This window comes from Protobothrops mucrosquamatus, unplaced genomic scaffold, assembly GCF_001527695.2.
Source record: "Protobothrops mucrosquamatus isolate PMUCROS unplaced genomic scaffold, P.Mucros_1.0 scaffold957, whole genome shotgun sequence".
NCBI lineage: Eukaryota > Metazoa > Chordata > Lepidosauria > Squamata > Viperidae > Protobothrops > Protobothrops mucrosquamatus.
Genome location: NW_015387201.1, coordinates 164,106 through 184,236, shown reverse-complemented (window position 1 = coordinate 184,236; position 20,131 = coordinate 164,106). Strand labels below are relative to the sequence as shown.

General features: G+C 44.6%; 1 protein-coding gene across 1 annotated transcript in view; it reads left to right on the top strand.

Moving 5' to 3' along the window:
* CFAP74 (cilia and flagella associated protein 74) overlaps window positions 1-14,695 on the top strand; it is a 31,151-nt gene extending 16,456 nt beyond the window's left edge. Inside the window, exons 19-38 of the mRNA XM_015819598.1 lie at window positions 453-581; window positions 1,626-1,713; window positions 1,856-2,029; window positions 2,432-2,565; window positions 3,930-4,206; window positions 4,753-4,887; window positions 5,583-5,722; window positions 6,280-6,414; window positions 7,129-7,238; window positions 7,668-7,723; window positions 8,097-8,216; window positions 8,447-8,602; window positions 9,462-9,588; window positions 10,393-10,547; window positions 11,116-11,251; window positions 11,487-11,614; window positions 12,166-12,304; window positions 13,136-13,263; window positions 13,832-13,966; window positions 14,560-14,695. Of these exons, the coding sequence (XP_015675084.1) occupies window positions 453-581; window positions 1,626-1,713; window positions 1,856-2,029; window positions 2,432-2,565; window positions 3,930-4,206; window positions 4,753-4,887; window positions 5,583-5,722; window positions 6,280-6,414; window positions 7,129-7,238; window positions 7,668-7,723; window positions 8,097-8,216; window positions 8,447-8,602; window positions 9,462-9,588; window positions 10,393-10,547; window positions 11,116-11,251; window positions 11,487-11,614; window positions 12,166-12,304; window positions 13,136-13,263; window positions 13,832-13,966; window positions 14,560-14,670 (2,713 nt within the window). The 3' untranslated portion in view covers window positions 14,671-14,695. The remainder of the gene's footprint in view (window positions 1-452; window positions 582-1,625; window positions 1,714-1,855; window positions 2,030-2,431; window positions 2,566-3,929; window positions 4,207-4,752; window positions 4,888-5,582; window positions 5,723-6,279; window positions 6,415-7,128; window positions 7,239-7,667; window positions 7,724-8,096; window positions 8,217-8,446; window positions 8,603-9,461; window positions 9,589-10,392; window positions 10,548-11,115; window positions 11,252-11,486; window positions 11,615-12,165; window positions 12,305-13,135; window positions 13,264-13,831; window positions 13,967-14,559) is intronic.
* Window positions 14,696-20,131: the final 5,436 nt, after the last annotated feature.

Below are 20,131 nucleotides of genomic sequence, written 5' to 3'. Positions count from 1 at the left end.
TAGGATTGGCTTTTTTAAAAAACGTATGCTAGATTATCCTCTTCTCCTTCGTTTCCTTTGTGTGTGTGTTTTTTTTAAAACAACGGTCTCTTGGAACCCATACCTATTCTCAGTGCCTTACTAGACCTTCAACCCTGCCAAGATTATTTTTTTTTTCACAGTTGGAAGGGAATGCAGATGTTATCTCCAAAATTCAGCTTCCAAGAGTGACAAATAGCTGAGTTATGAGACAGATTTTGCTGGAGTGTTTCTATCTTTCCACCCTCCCCGGGAGGAAAGATACGATTAAAAAGACAAGAGTGATTGTTTCTGGATTCATCTCACCCTGGATTCCGAGGGTTTGAAATTCAGCTTCACTGCGCCAGTGTCTCACTTAGCAACATAAATTTTTGGCCTCGATTGTGGTGGTAAGTCAATGTCCTCTCTGCTCTCTTGCCTTCCTCTCTCTGCAGAGCGACCAGCGCCTTACGCCTAAAGTTTGAAGTTTGCAAGGAGCTAGCTAGCTACGTGGAGTTGCTGCCCAAAACAGGCTATATCCAAGCCCAGTCTTCCTTCAGCGTCCAGTTGAAGTTCCTGCCAAGGTAAGGAATCGGTAGGTCCCGCTTTAACTTCCGAGTGCCTTTTTTATTCACGTGGCTGAGTGAAACTCTCCTTTTGGAGAGCTGTTAGAATGTGTGTGGATTTGAGCAGCAAATCCTTTTCTGTCCACTTGAGTGGGAACAGTTGAGGGGTGAGTGGAGGTGCCAAGACATTGGGGGGGGGCCCCAGCAGGGCTTCATCCGTGCGGCACCGCGCTCCCACCGAAGGTGACTCAGAATGGCTGCTAATTAATCCACATCAACGTCAAGAGGAACAGATTGCCCGCGATGGGTGCCTTAGCTAACTACAGCTGGGACCTCGGAAGCTCGCATCCTGATTTACTGTGCAACTTTAAGTTCTATTTATAGCCAAAAATTACTGTCCTGAACGCAGAGCAATCTCTTGGTCTTTAAAAAAAAAAAGTAGTCAATACAGCATCGGCTTATCGTCGGCTCCTATTTAATATCACAGGCTGGCAGAAGGATTTCCTGGTGTTTAAAAGCAGAGAAAAAGCAATGAAAGCCTTGTGTTGGCATCCCCGCGCGGAATCGAAGCTTAAAAAACCTGCTTTGCCGCTCCGTCAGACTAATAATTTGTGCTGCAAAAAAAAGACAAAAGAAAGAGAGGGAGAAAAAAAAAAATCTCCCGTATTGTAGTTGTTTGGATGGGAAGGGGTTACCTGAAAATACGTAACCCCGAATTATTTGCAGGTTGTAAAATGGAAGGTTCCATTCCTCCATTTATTTCTTTACTTCTACTTATTCAAGTGATAGGCTGCCCCTTTTTCTGTCACACGACTCTTTGCTTGGCTGTGGGATGTTAAATAAACCAGGATTGCTAGTTCTCTTAATTCCACAAGTGGGAGGCTCTGACAGGCAAATGACTTTGGATGGGCTGAAATCAAACCACAATGTGGGATTCATGGCGCATGGGTGTGGCTCAGGAATTCAGGTCCACAGTTCATGAAAGGGGCCATAGTTGCCCACCCTCTGCTTTAGCAACTCCCTTCAGCCTGGAACCCCCCCCCCCATTCCTTTCTTTTTCAGAATCTCCCTTTCGAAAGATGCCAAGAAGTACTTTGACGAGAGGACGCGAGTTCTGGAAGCCCCCATGACGATCATTGTTTCCGAACAGGTCAGCCAGGCCAAACTTGGCTTTTTGCTCTGTAAGCACAAGCCAGGTCCTGTCTCTTTCTGGACAAACCAGGATTCTTTACCCCTGTTCAAATGTAACATTCCGATCATTTCGCCGCTCGGCCTCATTTCCTGGTTTTTAGAGCAAGCCGGTTGAATTCACCATGCACGCCATCCTGACCACTTCGGATCTAGAGATCAGCCCAGCCGAAGTGGATTTTGGATACTGCTCTATCTACGAAGCCGTTCGGACAACAATCACACTCACCAACAAAGCAATTCTCCCCCAGGAGTTTGGTTTTGTTGAACTGCCAAAGGTAAAAAAAAATTGCTTCTTGTCCTAGGATGGCGTTCCTAGTGTTGATCCGTCATAATTTCTGACGTTTTTAACTTCTCGTGGAAAGGAGCTTTAAAGCAAATCTAAATAGCCATGAGGACTAGTAGCTTGGCTTGTGTAGAATGGGGGGTGGGGGTGGGCAGCAGATGTCCATAGTCAATACAATAGTCAAGGCCTTTCCTTTTTTGCTTTGTAATCTCACTAAACGTATAAGAATTCCGAGAACCAAGTTTAAAACAACCCTTTTGATAGGGTAAAATGTCTATAATTGATACATTAGAAATGATAGGATGTTCCTTTTTTAAAGAAAAAAGAAAAAAGATTGTCCATTTTCTAATACTTTTTCCTTGGTCATTTTTTTTTCCCCTTCTAATTTGGAAAGTTTATAGAAGTTCAGCCCAATGATGGGTTTGGAATACTCCTGCCTCTGGAAAGCTTGAGCCTGGATGTCATCTTCAAAGCCAAAAAGGCGAAAGTTTACAGTTTTGAACTGATTTGCAAGACCGAGATCAACAGGTATGCCTAGGTTTCCGTGGCCAATTCTGCGATGTCACTGGCCAAAGCGATTTTGGGGAATCCCTGAATTGGGATGAGATCCACTGGAGGTTCAGCTAGCCCTAGCTAGAACAGAGGACTCCATAGTTAGCTTCTGGCATGGGGTCGGGGGTTGGGCTAAATGACCTCTGCTATCATTTCCTGCCCTGCCCTTCCATTCTGTGATTTATTTATTTGAATATGATGCAAACGCAGCACTTTTGTTCACCTGGATTCAGGGTCTTTGAAGACACTGACCTCGCTATCAGCAGGTTTTTGATTTTCAGTGGCTCAAGTCTCACGTTGTGCTAAGTTATTCTTATTTGCTTTATTTTATCAGTAGATGGCCCTTCCTCTCCAAAAGCCCAGACGCTTCTATAGATAAGGATATCTGTTTATCACACCATTCAACAATAAAATGGTTTCCCATAAAATGTGGCAATCAAAACCATACAGTTAAAACCTAAGGAGGTAGTCTAAAATGGTATAGGGTTTCCTGCCTGAGCAGGGGGTTGGACTAGAAGACCTCCAAGGTCCCTTCCAACTCTGTTATTCTATTCTATTCTATTCTATTCTATTCTATTCTATTCTATTCTATTCCTTATTAATTTATTTCTATTTCTATCCTACTCTATTCTATTCTATTCTACTCCTATTTCCTATTCCTATTCCTATTCCTATTCTATTCTATTCTATTCTATTCTATTCTATTCTATTCTATTCTATTCTATTCTATTCCTTATTAATTTATTTCTATTTCTATTCTACTCTATTCTATTCTATTTTACTCCTATTCCTATTCTATTCTATTCTATTCTATTCTATTCTATTCTATTCTATTCTATTCTATTCTATTCTATTCTATTCTAGTTTGATTTCGTTGGCTTCCCACGAGGTTGAAATGCGAGTCAGTGCATAAACCACAGTTCGTTGTAGGAGGCAAAGTCCCAGTTGGAAACCATAATTTGTTGCTGGCTTGGTTTTTACACCTCCAGTTTAAACTCTAGAATAACATCCAAATAGGGATCTGTGTGTTGTTTGGAGACAATTCCTGGTTGGTTTTTACACAACCCACCCGAGCCACTAATCACTCTGCAGACAAGGAAGACAAAAACAGTGTTGAAACAGGGGAAAACAAACCAAGAACAGCCCAAACAACTGCCAATTACTGTCATCATTTTCAAAAGCGATGCTGTCTTATTCGGGGGATAATATTTAAAACAAAACAATTATGAAAAACGTTCGCAGAAGGGGGTGACAAACTGCCCACTCTGTCACGCCGCTTCTTGGAAAAGAGTACGGCGGTGACCCGGAAACATTTCAGTCCCGTTTTTTTCCAATTTTAGGGAGTTCAAGCTGTCCTGCAAGGCTGTCGGCGTCCACCCGCCCCTTGTGCTTTCCCACTCCTTCGTCCAGTTTCCGGCCACGGCTCTGGACGACGTGTCGGCCGCCACCCTCTTCATCATCAACCCTCACGAGAGGATCAGCCACTTCACTCACACCATGCCGCGAATCGGCGAGGGGGACATCGCCCCGGTTGGACCCACTTCCTTCCAGTTCCTCGTGCCCGAAGACTCTCCCATCATCATCATCCCATGCGTGGGGACTGTCCTGCCCGGGAAGGTAAACTCCGACCATGTTTAAATAAGATATCACCAACCCCAGCATCCCAACCAGCTCTGTGAGCTTTTTTGCTTTGGGCTGTAATTCCTACCGATGCAAACTAAACGCCATGTAATAATAATAATAATAATAATAAAGTTGGAAGGAACCTTTGGAGGTCATCTAGTCCAGCCCCCTGCTCAGGCAGGAAACCCTATATCCATTTCAGACAAAGGGCTGTCCAGTCTCTCATCAAGTCAGCCTAAAAATTAGCAGACAGATGTATTTCTTCCCTCTTCGTTGGGGCTTTTGCAAATCTCGTTGGAAGCTAAGAGAAGAATTACATGTTTTTGTGGGCTGCAGCCGTTTCATTTCCTGCCTGGTTTACAGGTTTTGTGTCCTTGGTCGTTTCTGCTTTTTGTGAGTTGTTTCTCCCTCTTTCTTTCTTTCTTTCTTTCTTTCTTTCTTTCTTTCTTTCTTTCTTTCTTTCTTTCTTTCTTTCTTTCTTTCTTTCTTTCTTTCTTTCTTTCTTTCTTTCTTTCTCTTCTGTCCACTTCTGATGTCCAGAAATGCCTGCTTGATGTCTCCTTCCACCCAGCGCTGCCCGATCAATTGATCAGGGAAGAGGCAGTCAACATATCGTGTCAGAATGCCGAAATCAAAGCTCAGATGGAGAAAAGAGCCCGAGAATTGGAAATACAGGTAAACAGAAGAGTGGTGCAGGTCACTTCCTGTTAGTTCCTTCTGGCCAAGGAAAGGGCCACAACTTGGAGAAGCAAAGGTGCAAACACACACAAACACACACAATCTAAATCCAGGTGAGCTGGATTTGAAGAGCGAGGAAGGGGATCTTGTGCAAAGATGAGAGACCAGCAATTCATCACAGTAGTGTAAATACTTATTTCATTTAACCCCCAGTAAAAGCAATAAAGGCCAATAGTATAATTAAGAGAGTCACAGAATGGCCACAATGGAAAGGAAGGAGAGGAGAGGAGAGGAGAGAAAAACAAGGAAAAAGGAAGGAAGGAGAAAGGAGAGAACAGAAGGGAAGGGAAAGAAAGAGAGGGAAAGGAAGGGAAGGGAAGGAAGGAGAGAGGAAAGGGGAGAGGGAGGGAAGGGGAGGGAGGAAAGGAAGGAAAGGAGGGAGAGAGGGAAGGGAAAGGAAGGGAAGGAGAGAGGGAGGGAGGGGAAGGGAGGGAAGGAAGGGAAGGAGATGGAGTTGGAGGAGCTGGGAACTTTTCTCAATCTACACTGAAAAAAACCCGGTGGTCCCAGTTGCTCAGTTTCCTCTCCAGAAGCAGGACCAGGAACCAGGGGAAGCTCTAGAGCTATGCGTGGTTTGCTGCCATTGGGACCGAAGGCCTTGACCTTCCCGTCTGCTCTTCTCTCGGTGGCAGAGGAAGAAGGAGGAGGCAGCCATGTTGGGACGGAAAGATGGGAAGAAGACAGGCAGCATCTCCTTCCTGGCTGAGCCCTCCAAGGACAAGAGCCCCGTCAAGCCCTTCGAAGCCCCCAACCCAGAAGACATCTCCACAGAGTGAGGATGCAAAGTCTGCTTTCTGGCCAACACTTAGTCCTCTTTGCCCGACTTCGGGGCTACAATTTGGCCCCACTTTAGACATGCAAATCCAAGATGGTCCTCTCCCAGGTGACCTCCTCCCCCCCTTATCTGGCCACAGGATGAACCGGATCCCTTCAGATCACCCTTTTGAATCTGTTCCTTCCTTCCTTCCTTCCTTCCTTCCTTCCTTCCTTCCTTCCTTCCTTCCTTCCTTCCTTCCTTCTCCATTCTTCTTCAGATTCACGATAAGGAAATTATTTCCAAAAATTCTCTTAAAGGATTTGATGCCGAAGAGGTGAAGCCTAACCGTCTCTTGCCTCTGGCTCTCTCCCCCACACCCTACCCTACCATTGATATTTAGAGATAGGCTGCTCCTGGACATGGAAGCTCGACAACCTCTGCAGCAGAGAACATCTCAGGGACGTTCACTCTGCTAAGGATTTGCCTTGACCCCCCCACCCCAAGGAGTTGGCTGTGCCACGTGGGTCTCCTTGGGGGCTGACCAAATGTTGCTTGGCTTCTCCCCCCTCCAGCTCTGAAGAGTACATTGCGGCCCATTTGAACCTAGCCCGCAGCTACCCCAGCCGTTTTGATAAGTACATCATACCCTGCCTCGTGGCGAGCGGAGACATCGACGAGAAGAGAGGGGCCGAAAACATGAACTTCAGGTACGCCGTGCGCAGAATCCGGAGACCGAGGGATGCTCCACCACTGCACTAGCGCGGGAGGTGCTGAGTTTGAAAGTCTGCTGCTTTGGCTACATCCCTGGCTGATGAAATCCGCATAGCGTCTGCCTCTTGCTTGCAGTGGACACACCCTTCCATTTGCATCCCCATGTAATTAAGGGAGCCGCCTTGCTTTGCTCCGATTTAAACCGGGTTTCAGTGACAGGCCCAGATTTAGTAGAGGTGTTCTTTCTTTTCGCCCGGCTTCATTCCTCAACGAGACCGTGCCGCTTTCTGGTTGGCTAATATATATATATATATATATATGTATATTACCTATATCTCACATGTTTGAACTGCCCGTCTTAGGTGGTGTACAATAAAGGATTTTTACATGAAAGAGTGTAAAAATTAAAATTTTAAAAGGGCACACGGATAATTGAATGCCGTTAAAATTAATCAAAAGGCAAATGGTGGGCTCTTCGGGCACCGAGCAACCCCATCTCTGTGCCACCCCGCCATAGGAGGCCGCAGAAGCCTGTTTTTAATTTTCTCTGAGTTCAGAATCTTCTCTCAAGACCAGAGTTGGCCTTTTGATCAGCTATTTTTGCTGAATTAATAAACCTTCCGGCGATCTTGCGGTGTTTGTGAGCCGTTATCCTTCCTGTTGAAAAACCAGGAGCCTGTTTTGAACTGAAATGTATTTTCTCTCCACAGTCCTTACAATACTTTGTACTTGGAGCTGCATTGTCCGTCTGTCGCCCCTGTCGTGGTGGTAACTTCAAACAACGGGAGAACTTTTTTCAACTTCGGGGACATTGCAGTCGGTACGAAATCCTCTTTTTGGATCCTCTTTCCCCCCCCCCCTCTCCTTGGCAGAATTTAATTCATAAACCTTGATGCTTCCTGGTGGAGAGCCACAAGTCTTGTCAATGGCCTTATAAGCTCATTTTGGAATATTGGAGCAACACAAGAGTTTGTATAGGGCAGGCCAAAGGTGTAGTATCTACAAACAGAAACACAAATACACACACACACACACTTAGTAATTTCCAGAAATACCAATAGCAAAAGCTTTGAATTGTAGGCCAACAGCAGGCGGTTAGGCTGCAGGTTTCCCAAAGTTGGTTTGTAAAAATTCTTTCTTTAGATTTTATATTTTTTCTAGACCAATGTAAAAATGGCTCCTTGACGTTGTCCTTCTTTTAAAATTGTCCTCTATTGGCTTTATTAACCCGGGTTGTCTCTTCACACAGGGCATAGAATCAAGAAAGAAGTAGAGATCCAGAATATATCCAAAGAACACTTGGTGGTATCCTTTTAATTGAACTATCGTCTCTGATGCTCCACCATCTTTCCCACTAGACGGTTTTTCTTCTTTTAAAAAAAGAATAATTTGTTGAGTTGGTTTTTTTTTTAACCAGAAAGATTTAGAAAAAGTAACTTTGAGAAAAGAAAAAAAAAACTTTACCTATAGGTTTACAGTTCAAAAGCCACATCACGCAAGGAAAGAGGATGGGGAGGGAGGAGGAAAAAAAATAAAAGGAAAGATGCAAACTCAGCTTTCCGTTCCTAAAACCCAACTTGGAGGAAAAGCATTCAGAGGCTTGTCTGCGTACGTGGTCCGAGGTTAGGAATTAGCTGTTTCTCTTCGTGCTGTGGGTTCTTTGAACTAAATTTTTCAGCTGGGATATTCCCTACTCGATCCCTTCGGACCGTTTCTGCTGGCCAATCCGATTTGTTCACTTGGAGAAGGGGAATCCCGGGAGCTGGTCCTTTCCTTCTGTCCGGAGGAGAGCAAATCGGTGAGTTACTTTGTTCCCCTGTCACACTTTTAATGTTTTATAGCAGGTGTTTCTCAAGCTTCTCCACTTTAAGAGGGGTGGACTTCAACTCCCAGAAGCCGGCTGGGGAATTCTGGGAGTTGAAGTCCACACCTCTTAAAGTGGAGAAATTTGAGAAACACTGATCCATACGGTGTTTCACTGGCTATTTCGTCCATTCCCCGCTCCTCCCGTGAAATTTCTCTTCCCAGTATTTTGAAATCCTTGAGATACGAACTGACAAAGCCACCCTGACGCTCACACTGACCGGCCGGGGAGTCATCACGTCCATTGCGTGTTCGCTGGAAGAAGATGTGTTGAATATGGGCTATGTAGTCTCCAAGGAAACCACCACCTCTGTCTTCAAGGTACCGCCTTAAGAGATTCCTTTCCGAGGAAGTCAGAACGTTGTCCTGTTGTCGTTTTGCAAGCCAGGCCAAATCAGTGTGGGGGGGTGTTACCGTGATTGTTTGCAAGCAGTAGGGAAATGGCACCATGTGGTAAGCCAACTTTTAATGAGCGGCTAAGAAACTGAACAGAAAAATTCCATTTTTCTCATCAGATTAGCTAGTGTCTCTGAATGCAGGTCGCCCTTGATTTACAGCAAAAACTTTGGGCTCAGTTGTGGCCGTAAGACGAGGATTTACCTGTAAAATCAGTGACTCTTGGGGTTCACCCTGTTGTTTTTTAAGCCATGAATATACCCCTTATTAAGATGCTGAGCCACAAATGGTGATTGAACAACGCCAAACTTTACACAACCTATTAAGGCGAAGTGTCAGGCGGGAAAACCCAGTCATCCTTCTTCCACTGAGTCGAGTCTTCTCGGAAGGACAATCGTGATTCATTTTGCAGAATTCTTGTGGTGCAGCTGGCAAATATGTATGACATCTGAAGCTACCCAGTGCTTTCAAAACACCATTTTCAGTGTTGTGATTCTGGGGCGCCTGCTCAACTGCTATTTTTGTGGAGACACCTGTGTTATTTTCTTAGCAACACCAGGAAGAAATTTGTCACTGCTGTTATCCAGGATATTTTTTTTATTAGCTTCTCAAATCTGCCCTTGGGATTTTCAGGTAGTTTCCCTTCCCAATACAATTGTTACATCATCATCATCATCATCATCATTATTCCATGTTTTTACCAAAGGCCAACAGCATCTGCACTCTTTACCTAGAAAAAAAAAATAGCTGAAAATTTGCGGTAATTTTATGGATTCTTTTACAGATCGAGAACATTTCTCCTTTGGCCTTGAAATATTCTATCGTCCTGGATTCTCTTTCTCCGGACAGATATCGAGAGCTGCAGACGTTTCCGCCGTTCCTTAACATTCCAAGAGAAACGCATGTAGTTGGTAAGAGACTGGCCCCATTTTGTGCTAGATGTGGGTTATGTCGTGGCATGGTTACGGCTCATATTTCAACAAATTCTCCAGAGGGATACATGTTCCAGTTACATGGAGTATCATGGTAGATTATTTTTATTACAGCTCTTTTGGGGTGGCAGGAGAAATTTCATGGAAAAAAAGATGGCAATAATATCTGTCTGTCTGTCTGTCTGTCTGTCTGTCTGTCTGTCTGTCTATCTATCTTGTCTGTCTGCCTGCCTGCCTGCCTGCCTGTCTGTCTGTCTGTCTACCTATCTATCTTCCTGTCTGTCTGTCTGTCTACCTATCTATCTTCCTGTCTGTCTGTCTGTCTGTCTGTCTGTCTGTCTGTCTGTCTGTCTGTCTATACATCCATACATCCAATACATCCATCTGAAATAACGAACAGTGCAAATAAATAAGGGTTTCCTGCCTGAGCAGGGGGTTGGACTAGATGACCTTCAAGGTCCCTTCCAACTTTACTACTACTACTACTACTACTACTACTACTACTACTACTACTACTACTACTACTACTATTATTATTATTATTATTATTATTATTATTATTATTATTATTATTATTATTATTATTATTATTATTATTATTAAATAATGGATATTTAAGAGGGATGGGTTTAGTTTCCTGACTGCTTGAGTCCTAAGTGTTTTTCCTTGGGCTCAACGGGTTAATATCCTGGTTTTCCTGTTCTTGTATTTTCAGCACTGCTGTGGGAAGGACACAGTCTCTTTCCCGCTGACCCTTTTTTTTTTAACCAATCCCTTTCCCAGGTACACAAAATTACAGCGGCCTCAGTGTCTTCAGCATCTTCCCAATGCAGGGCTTCATCGGGGTGGGAAAGTCTCAAGAGTTCACCGTCACCTTTAGCCCTGACCACGAAAGCTTGTATTACTCCGACCGCATCCAAATCTTGCTTTTTGATAAGGTGAGCTCAGTTTAGGATCGGCTGCATTATCCCCCTCCCCCGGGGAGTGGACTTAATCAGAGAGCGTTCCTGCGTTCAGAAAGGTAATGAAGACGGTGTGACATAAAAGGAAAGCTGATGACGTGGGCAGAGGAAAATATTCTCCTTAGATTCCACAGACTTTCCAATTTCAGAGTGATGAGATTGGCTTTTTCCTAGCCTGGTGTGTTCTAGTTAGGTTGGATGAAAGTGCTCAGACTCTCTCCTTAGATGACCTCCAAGTGACCCAGGGGCTGAGGAATGAGATATATAGGTGTGTTTTCAGGGATTTCTGACCCTCTACAACTGTTCTCAACCTTGGGAACTTTAAAATGTGTGAACTTCATCGTTCAGAATCCCTGGCTGAGGAATTCTGGGAGTTGCAGTCCACGCATCTTACAGTTCCCCAAGATTGAAAAAAATGTTATTTTAAAAGGAGTAGGATCTAAGCCTTCTTTTCCTTCAAAGATTCCTCCAGCTTGGGAAGCTGATTGGGATACTATAGGAAGGTGATGGAGAGGCCTTTTTAGAAACCTCAAGCTGTTTGCAGGAGATTATCCGGGTGATCCAGCTGAAGGGGGCAGCGAGGAACCACATCATGTACGTGGAAGGTGGCGAGCCCTTGGACGTCCCCTTTGAATCGCTGGCTGTGCTAACCTCCATCAGCGAAGAGGCCTCCAAAGCAGGTGATGCAGCCTAAAGAGGGCTAAACTCAGTTTATGTTTGGCTTGGAAACTGCAGGGGGGAAAGTTCGGGTCCGGCAGGCAGTGGATGGGAAGGAATACTGAGGATACCTAAGAGATCTTTTCCGAGCTACCTGGTTTTTTTTTTAATCTGACCTGTTCCTCCTCCTCCTCCTCCTCCTCCTCCTCCTCCTCCTCCTCCTCCCATCACTGATGGACTAAAATTGCCTCTCTGCAGAAGCTGAGAAAGCTACCAACTCCATCCTCGTCAGCCTGAAGTGTGTACAGTCAGAGACTATGGTTATCCCAGCAGTGCGGGAGTTGAAAGTCGGAGCCATTCGGACCGCTCAGTTTGCATCAAAGAAGGTGCGGACAGTCTTGGGGGGCAGGGGCGAGCGTTTATCAAAGCTAATTGTGGGGTTCAGGAGGGGACGTGATCAAAAATAGAAGAGGATGGGGGAGAAAATCCTTTGCCGTCTTCCGCCTTAAAGGTTGGGATGGAATCCAGGCAGTCCTCAACATGCAACCGTTTGTTTAATGAGCATTTGAACTTACAACAGGGTTTTTAAAAGGGGAGGGACTTAGGATCAGTCCTCACACTTACAACCGTCGCAACATCCCCACAGTCAGGCGATCAAAATTCAGCCTGTTGGAAACCGGCCTGTATTTACAACAGTTGCAGCATCCTGGGATGAAGACATCCTGGGGGGGGAAAAAGAATCTTAATTTTCCCGTTTCAGATTAAGGATCTTTTATTTTCCCGTTTCAGATGGAGGATCCTTTATTACGTATGGCGTTACATCCAGTCCTCGACTTGTAACAGTTTGTTCAGCGACCGCAGTGATAAAGGCAAAAGTGACTTGTGACCCTATTTCAGGGATTGGTTTTCACCTATTTTTTTTCTTTTCTTTTTCCAGAATGTTGAATTCACCTGGGAAAGTCTGCAACTTTTGCAGCTGAAAGGATTCAGCTTGGATCCCGTCAAAGGCATGGTGGAACGTGGGCAGACAAAATCCATCATTGTTTCCTGGGTGCCCCCTGCTGGCTCAGATGTAGGTTGACACACTTCAAAGTCGGTTTGAGTGAGATTAATCGCTGGCATTCTCCTTCCCTTCAATCAGAATAGAGCTGGGAAGAACCACGGGGGTCTTCTATCTAGTCCACCCCCTTGCTGAAGCAGGACCATTTCAGACGAGTGGATGTCCAGTCTCTTCTTCAAAACCTCCAGTGATGGAGAACCCACAACTTCTGGTGGCAAGCGGTTCCACTGGCTAATTGTCCTCCCTGTTAGGAAGTTTCTCCTTAATTTCAGGTTGCTTCTCTCCTTGATTAGTTTCCACTCGTTGCTTCTTGTCCTGCCTTCAGGTGTTTTGGAAAATAAGTTGACCCTCTCCTTTTTGTGGCAGCCTCTCTCAAATACTGGAATGCTGCTTTTTTTTATTATTATTATTATTAATTGCATTTATATCCCGCCCTTCTCCTTTCGGACTCAGGGCGGCTGACAAATGATAAAAAGCTAACATATTACACCTAGTTAAAATTTAATTAAAACGAAATATTTGAGAATGTCCAATTTAAAAGTAATTAAAACCCCTATAAAATCCCCTAGGCCAGTCCCGCTAGCTGGAACAACCACGTCTTGAGGGCGCGGCGGAAGGAAGGGAGATCAGGAATCACCCTGATCTCTGGGGGCAGTTCGTTCCAGAGGGTGGGAGCTCCCACAGAGAAGGCCCTCCCCCTTGGGGTCGCCAGCCGGCACTGTCTGGCCGACGGTACCCTGAGGAGACCCACTCTGTGAGAGCGTACAGGTCGGTGGGGGGTNCCTCCTCCTCCTCCTCCTCCTCCTCCTCCTCCCATCACTGATGGACTAAAATTGCCTCTCTGCAGAAGCTGAGAAAGCTACCAACTCCATCCTCGTCAGCCTGAAGTGTGTACAGTCAGAGACTATGGTTATCCCAGCAGTGCGGGAGTTGAAAGTCGGAGCCATTCGGACCGCTCAGTTTGCATCAAAGAAGGTGCGGCAGTCTTGGGGGGCGGGGGCGAGCATTTATCAAAGCTAATTGTGGGGTTCAGGAGGGGACGTGATCAAAAATAGAAGAGGATGGGGGAGAAAATCCTTTGCCGTCTTCCGCCTTAAAGGTTTGGGATGCAATCCAGGCAGTCCTCAACATGCAACCGTTTGTTTAATGAGCATTTGAACTTACAACAGGGTTTTTAAAAGGGGGGGGGGGACTTAGGATCAGTCCTCACACTTACAACCGTCGCAACATCCCCACAGTCAGGCGATCAAAATTCAGCCTGTTGGAAACCGGCCTGTATTTACAACAGTTGCAGCATCCCGGGATGAAGACATCCTGGGGGGGAAAAAAGAATCTTAATTTTCCCGTTTCAGATTAAGGATCTTTTATTTTCCCGTTTCAGATGGAGGATCCTTTATTACGTATGGCGTTACATCCAGTCCTCGACTTGTAACAGTTTGTTCAGCGACCGCAGTGATAAAGGCAAAAGTGACTTGTGACCCTATTTCAGGGATTGGTTGATTGAGGTTTCCCCCTTTTCTTTTTTTTCCTTTTCTTTTTCCAGAATGTTGAATTCACCTGGGAAAGTCTGCAACTTTTGCAGCTGAAAGGATTCAGCCTGGACCCCGTCAAAGGCATGGTGGAACGTGGGCAGACAAAATCCATCATTGTTTCCTGGGTGCCCCCTGCTGGCTCAGATGTAGGTTGACACACTTCAAAGTCGGTTTGAGTGAGGTTAATCGCTGGCATTCTCCTTCCCTTCAATCAGAATAGAGCTGGGAAGGACTTGGGAGTCTTCTATCTAGTCCACCCCCTTGCTGAAGCAGGACCATTTCAGACGAGTGGGTGTCCAGTCTCTTCTTCAAAACCTCCAGTGATGGAGAAGCCACAACTTCTGGTGGCAAGCGGTTCCACTGGTTAATTGTCCTCCCTGTTAGGAAGTTTCTCCTTAATTTCAGGTTGCTTCTCTCCTTGATGAGTTTCCACCCGTTGCTTCTTGTCCTGCCTTCAGATGTTTTGGAAAATAAGTGACCCTCTCCTTTTTGTGGCAGCCTCTCTCAAATACTGGAATGCTGCTTTACATACTTTAAAGTCTTGGCATCCCATTCTCAACCTTGGCAAGCTTCAGACGGGTGGGTGGATTTCAATTCCCACATTAGGGGATTCTGGGAGTTGACGTCCACCTATCTTAAACTTGTCACGGTTGACAGCGCACTGTTTTAAAGAGTCCAGGGGATTTAACCTTCAGAAGCCCCCCCCCCAATTCAGGCCCTCCTTTGTGTTGTCCCACAGCCCAATCAACCCATAACCGGATCGGCCACACTGATTGTGAAAGGTGACGTCAAGGAAGTTTACGGCGTCTATTTCATGGGCCGGATCGTGACCAAAGAAACTCCAAGTTGAAAATCTTCCCGGGCGGAAGGTCCACCTGTGCGTCTGAGGCCATTATGAAAAAAGCCATCTGGATCCACATGGGAGGTTTTAACCCCAAATAGAATTCCGGTTTTATACCTCTAGAACGCTTTGAGGCCGAACGGTATCTGTTGCTCCCTTTTTTTTCCCCCAAACATGCAGAGAAGGCTTCCAGCTGGATTGGAAAAATTGCTTTTCCGTTCATTCATTTCTGTTTCTTGATCTTGTCGGTAAATAAAATTGGCCACCTTAGCACGCTTGAATTTGTTATCTTTGGGGTTGAGAATGGGCTGGAAGGAGGAGAAACGCCATAGAAGATCTTGCTTTTGTGTATGTGTGTGTGTGTATAATATTGGCGATCTGAATTACAGATCATACAGTCCTAGTTGGCTTCCTAAAGCAATATTTCTCAACTTTGTCAGCTTTAAGGCGGATGGACTTCAACTCCCAGAATTCCTCAGCCACCGTTCTGAGAGTTGTAGTCCGCCCATCTTAAAGTTGACAAAGCTGAGAAACACACTGCCATAGATCATGGGTTTGGAAACCACGTTGGCTGCTTTTCGTCAGGATGCAGAGTCATGTGGGAACCAACCGCGTACTCTGGCAGCAACAGCCTCGTGCGTTGGCTTTGACAAGAGTTCCTTTCTTCAAATTGTTCCAGGCCTTTTGCAGACAGATGTCCATCATACCAAAAGCAACTAATGATTGTTTAACTTTGCTGGCTGGTCTGCTCGGACATTTCATCCCAGAGACTGGACCAATGAGATTAGCTCCAGGGAATAATTGCAGACTTTGGATGAGGCTATAAAAGATCCTAATTATATAGCTGGAACAGCCTCTACCATCAGTGACATGGCTTCTGCATACAAATAGCTCCGGCAGGCTGTTATTACAATTAATAAGCAAAATGTGCTTTTTAAAAAAAAAAATGCAAATATTTGCAGACTTTCTTGGTCATAACCAGCCCAGCCAACTCCTTTGCTCATATACGTAGATGTCCTTTAGATATTTTCAGATTTGAATAAGTTCTTAGGTCACCATGACTGGCATCTACCACAGCTGGGCTAAAAAAGGTTGTATGTGTTACGTAAAAGCCGATAAATTGTTGCTAGGTCACACTGAGCAAACAAAAGTTGTGTCGAAATCCCTCCGGCAGTCTCCAACATTCTCCTCCCCTCTAAAAGAGGTTTCTGTTTTCCTTGCCTCTTCTTGAGATGCTCCAGAACGTTTTTTTTCATCTTTCTCTTGTAGTGTCTTTCAGCTTCCCTCCCTCTCTGCAGGGTAATTGAGGACGATGGTTCCCCCTCCACTCTGAAAAAGCTCTCACAACGATTTGAGACCTTCCTTTGGTTTTGAGCAGGGAAGCATGGAGGCCACATGGCAATTTTGTGCTATCCTCTTCTACAGATCTCCAAGCACAGAAGACTCCTAATCTTCTTTTTTTTTTTCCAGGTAGGATTCTCCAGGTTGGGAGGGGCAACCCATGGCAACAGAAATTTGGGGCCCAATTGTGGCGGTTGAGGGCTACCTATAATAGGGTCCTTCTAACCGCTGGCTTGTGTGTTCTTGCAACCTGGTGGTTAGCTGCCCTCCCCACCTGCCCTACATAGTCACAGGGGCATCCATGCAGGGGATCCAGTAGATGACAGGTGCCCCTGATCTTGCAAAATTGCTTAAATTCCGTTTCCATTCAAGAGCTCGCCGATAAAGATCATTTCCCTCCACCATCACAGAGGGCCTCAGGGACAGTTCTGGAGAAAAAAAAAAAAAACCCCAGAGCAGTAGAAAGTCAAAAATATTTGAAACATCTCAGAAAAGGCGGGCCTCTCATTTTTTTCCCCCTAAAGGGTCCATTTGATCGTCTAACGTGTTTCAAGCTGAATAACGCTACGTTTCTTTTCTCTCTTCTTCCGACACTGGGCCTGCCTTCATCCACATCAGGTGCACATTCCTGGCTATTTTGCAGAAGAAGGAAACTGCAAAGGGGTCAAGCTATTCTCCACCAGAAGGCGGGACGAGAAGAAACTAACCAAGGAGAGAAGCAACCAAGAACTAAGGAGAAACTTCCTGACAGCGAGGACAATTAACCAGTGGAACGGCTTGCCTCCAGAAGTTGTGGGTGCTCCACCACTGGAGGTTTTTAAGAAGAGACTGGACAGCCATTTGTCCGAAATGGTATTGGGTCGCCTGCTTGAGCAAGGGGGTTGGACTAGATAACCTCCAAGGTCCCTTCCAACTTGGTTATTCTGGGATCTTATTAGATTTATGTCAAGCCCCTCTCATCAAGAGGTGGCAGAACGTGGGTGTAAAATAAACGGCCTTAATCAGGAGTTAAAATTAAACAATAGCATTAAGTTAACACAGCTGCCTCTTCTCTCGTTCTCATTGTCCTCATCTCGTGATATTCACATGTCCAATTTCTCAACGACTAGGAGCGAATGAAACAGGAGAGGAATAATCCATTTCAGTTGTCAGCCAAGGATATTTGGACATGCTTGGCCCTCGGTTGCTCAGGAGGATTGTAATTGCCAACCGAAAACAAAAACGGTGCGACAAACAGCTCTGACTTTTTGCCAGTTTCTTGTGTTGCAAGACACTTCCTGCGCAGGTATCAGCTTGGGCAAAAATGTCTTTAAGCTCTGCTCCTTTCTGTAGTCTTTGCTTTTCCCTTTAGTTTTTTCCAAAAATGATGGTTTATTTGGTTAAAGTAACTTCTTTTTTCCTTTTTTTTTTCTTTTGACAAAAATGCTACATTGTGGGGGAAAAAACTGCTCCAGAGAATGAATAGCACAAGCAGCTGGCAATCAAAACTATGAAGAGTACATTTCTTGCAATTTCTTATGAAAGTGGTAAGTGTTTTTCTGTGGGGTCCTTGGTGCTCTCTGAGCTTACTGGTTTCCTTGCAGACGTTTCATTACCAAACTAGGTAACATCATCAGTGCTTCTCAGCAGGGATTAGATTCAGTTATCTGGAGGCATCGTCTCTGCTACATACTTCAGTTGGGAAATGTCTCTCCTGTTCCAAATGATTAATGGCTTAATTCACTAAGCCAACATTATTAACCCTTCACAGTATTTTTTTTTTTCAATGTAGAGACTGCGATCTGTGACAGAGAAGAAGACACATACCTTCCTTCCTTACTCACTCATCACCTGCTTGCGTGCAATTTGGCACCAGCAATTTCATTCGACATTTCCCAGAAATGCATGTTTCACGAGGACTAGAAACATTTCCATATTTTTCTAAGTGAAGGTGGAAGGAATGCTGGAAGAAATTTAAGCGGTTTCCCTTTCCCCTGGGAAAAATCTGATAAAATACACATTTAAAGAACAGAAACAGAGGTGTCAACAGGGTTGAGATAAAACTGGTGGGAACCTGGAGCAGGCTGATAATAGGAGCTAGTAAGAATTTCTATTAGCTAAGAAATTCAGGTCATCTCCAGTTTCGTAAGACGAGGCCTAGTCAACACCTTGTACCCATATGGATAGATGTGAATCAGCTCTCTTTAATGACATAATCTAAATAATGTTTACCTATAGCGCTTGGCTGCTTTTCAGCCTATTGTAGTTTCTGTTGATCAAACATCTTGCTCATTAAAATATATATGTACATATCACCAGGATTTTTATTCAGCGTTTCTTTTGGCATTGCAGACTTTCACGTTTTGGAAACACAAATAAATGATTCATGCTAAATCCACTGTTTGGTCAAAAGACCCCCTTTTTTTTTTTACTCTCATATGATCTTAAAGCAGATGCCACGTTTTAAAATAATTCCTATTGAATTCTGGGACTTTTTAATGCCACCACTGAGCCTCGGATAAGAGCAAACAGCTTCTGAGCATGCACAGAGGACCCTTCTGGAATCTCTCAGCCAGGGATCTGAGGAATTCTGGGAGTTGAAGTCCACAAGTCATAAAAGGGCCCAGTTTGAAGACCCCTGCTCTCAATGAATGCAGGCTGTGGTGGATGCCTTGGGAAATGCTGAAGCCTAGGGCCGGCCTGGCGTAGTTTGATTATGTTTTAGTGGGGTTTTGTATGGGGTATTTTTAGAGCAGGCCTGTTATTTAATTTGATTTTAGAACAGAAATTTGTGTATATTTATCGTGGTTTTTATTATTGCCTGTTCACCGCCCTGAGTCCCGTAAGGGAGATAGGGCGGTATATAAATTCAATAAATAAATAAATAAATAAATTATCCTCAGAAAAATTTTGGCCACCCCTCCGACACAAACCCTACATTTTGTTACTCGCAAAGTTGTTAGCGCTCTGTTTTTAAAAATACAGTTGGGAGTTTAACTCCCCAGTGAAATATTGGAAAGAAAAAAAACCTTGGGACCTCATCGCAGTCCTAGAAGTAGCTAGCTGAGAATAAAATCCATTGAAATCAAATAAGACCGCATTTAAAAAAAAAAAGAACAACCCCACCATCTGGAACCCTGGCGAGAGAAAAAAAAAGAGTCCACATCTTCCCAATCGTGTTTATTTTAGATATAACATGCTCTTGGCTTTTGCGCCGCTCCTGGTAACAGCTCATTAATATTCTCTCTGGTGTGTACTTTTTCATAAGCCATTAACTTTCGCATCAGTTCTCTTAAAAATCCCCTCGCCTATCTCATGATCTCTCCGGAAGAAGCTTGCTGCCCAATGAACCAAGATTAGAAGCTCGATCTATTTGATTCACCCTGTATGTACTAAGCCAGCAGACCTGCCATTTGGGAGCTCAAAACAACAGCCAGACAAAACGCAACCAGCACGGCTTGGGATAGAATCAGGGCACTTAGAAGAGAAACGAAACAGAAATTTGAAGAGCTTGTCATTTTATCTCTTTATTCATTTGTATCCCGCCTTTTATTATTTTTTTTACCGATAATTCAAGGTGGTGAACATGTCCAACACACCTCCCTCCTTCTATTTTCCCCACAATCATAACCCTGTGAGGTGGGATGGGATGGGAGGGAGGGAGGGGGACTTGCCCAAAGTCACTCAGCCAGCTTTCATGGCTAAGGTGGGGACTCGAACTCACGATCTCCCACTTTCTAACCTGGTTTCTTCACCGCTAGACCAAACTGGCTCTCTGCGCAGAAATTGGGCTTGTGCAGAACTTAGACTTAAGCTTTGCATTTTTTTCAACTCTGCAGAATTTGGGTTTCAGAGGGGACCAAGCTTAGCTGCCCCCCTGCCCCCCCCAAAAAAAGTCAGGCACAAGTATAGATACCTACATTAAAAAAACAAGAGGAGGAAAGAGTATTATGTATGTCTGCTTCTTTGAGTTACTTGCAGAGTAATAAAGGCTGGATAAAAAAAATAATAAATTAAGGCAGAGAGCAAGGGATGATGTCAGCACACCCCTTTCCCCTGGTTTAATAGAGGCTTCTTACATATCTTACATTTCTTTTTCTCTGTTAAGATCCTGAAGGTGGAGATAACGCAAACAGGAATGCCAGTCATC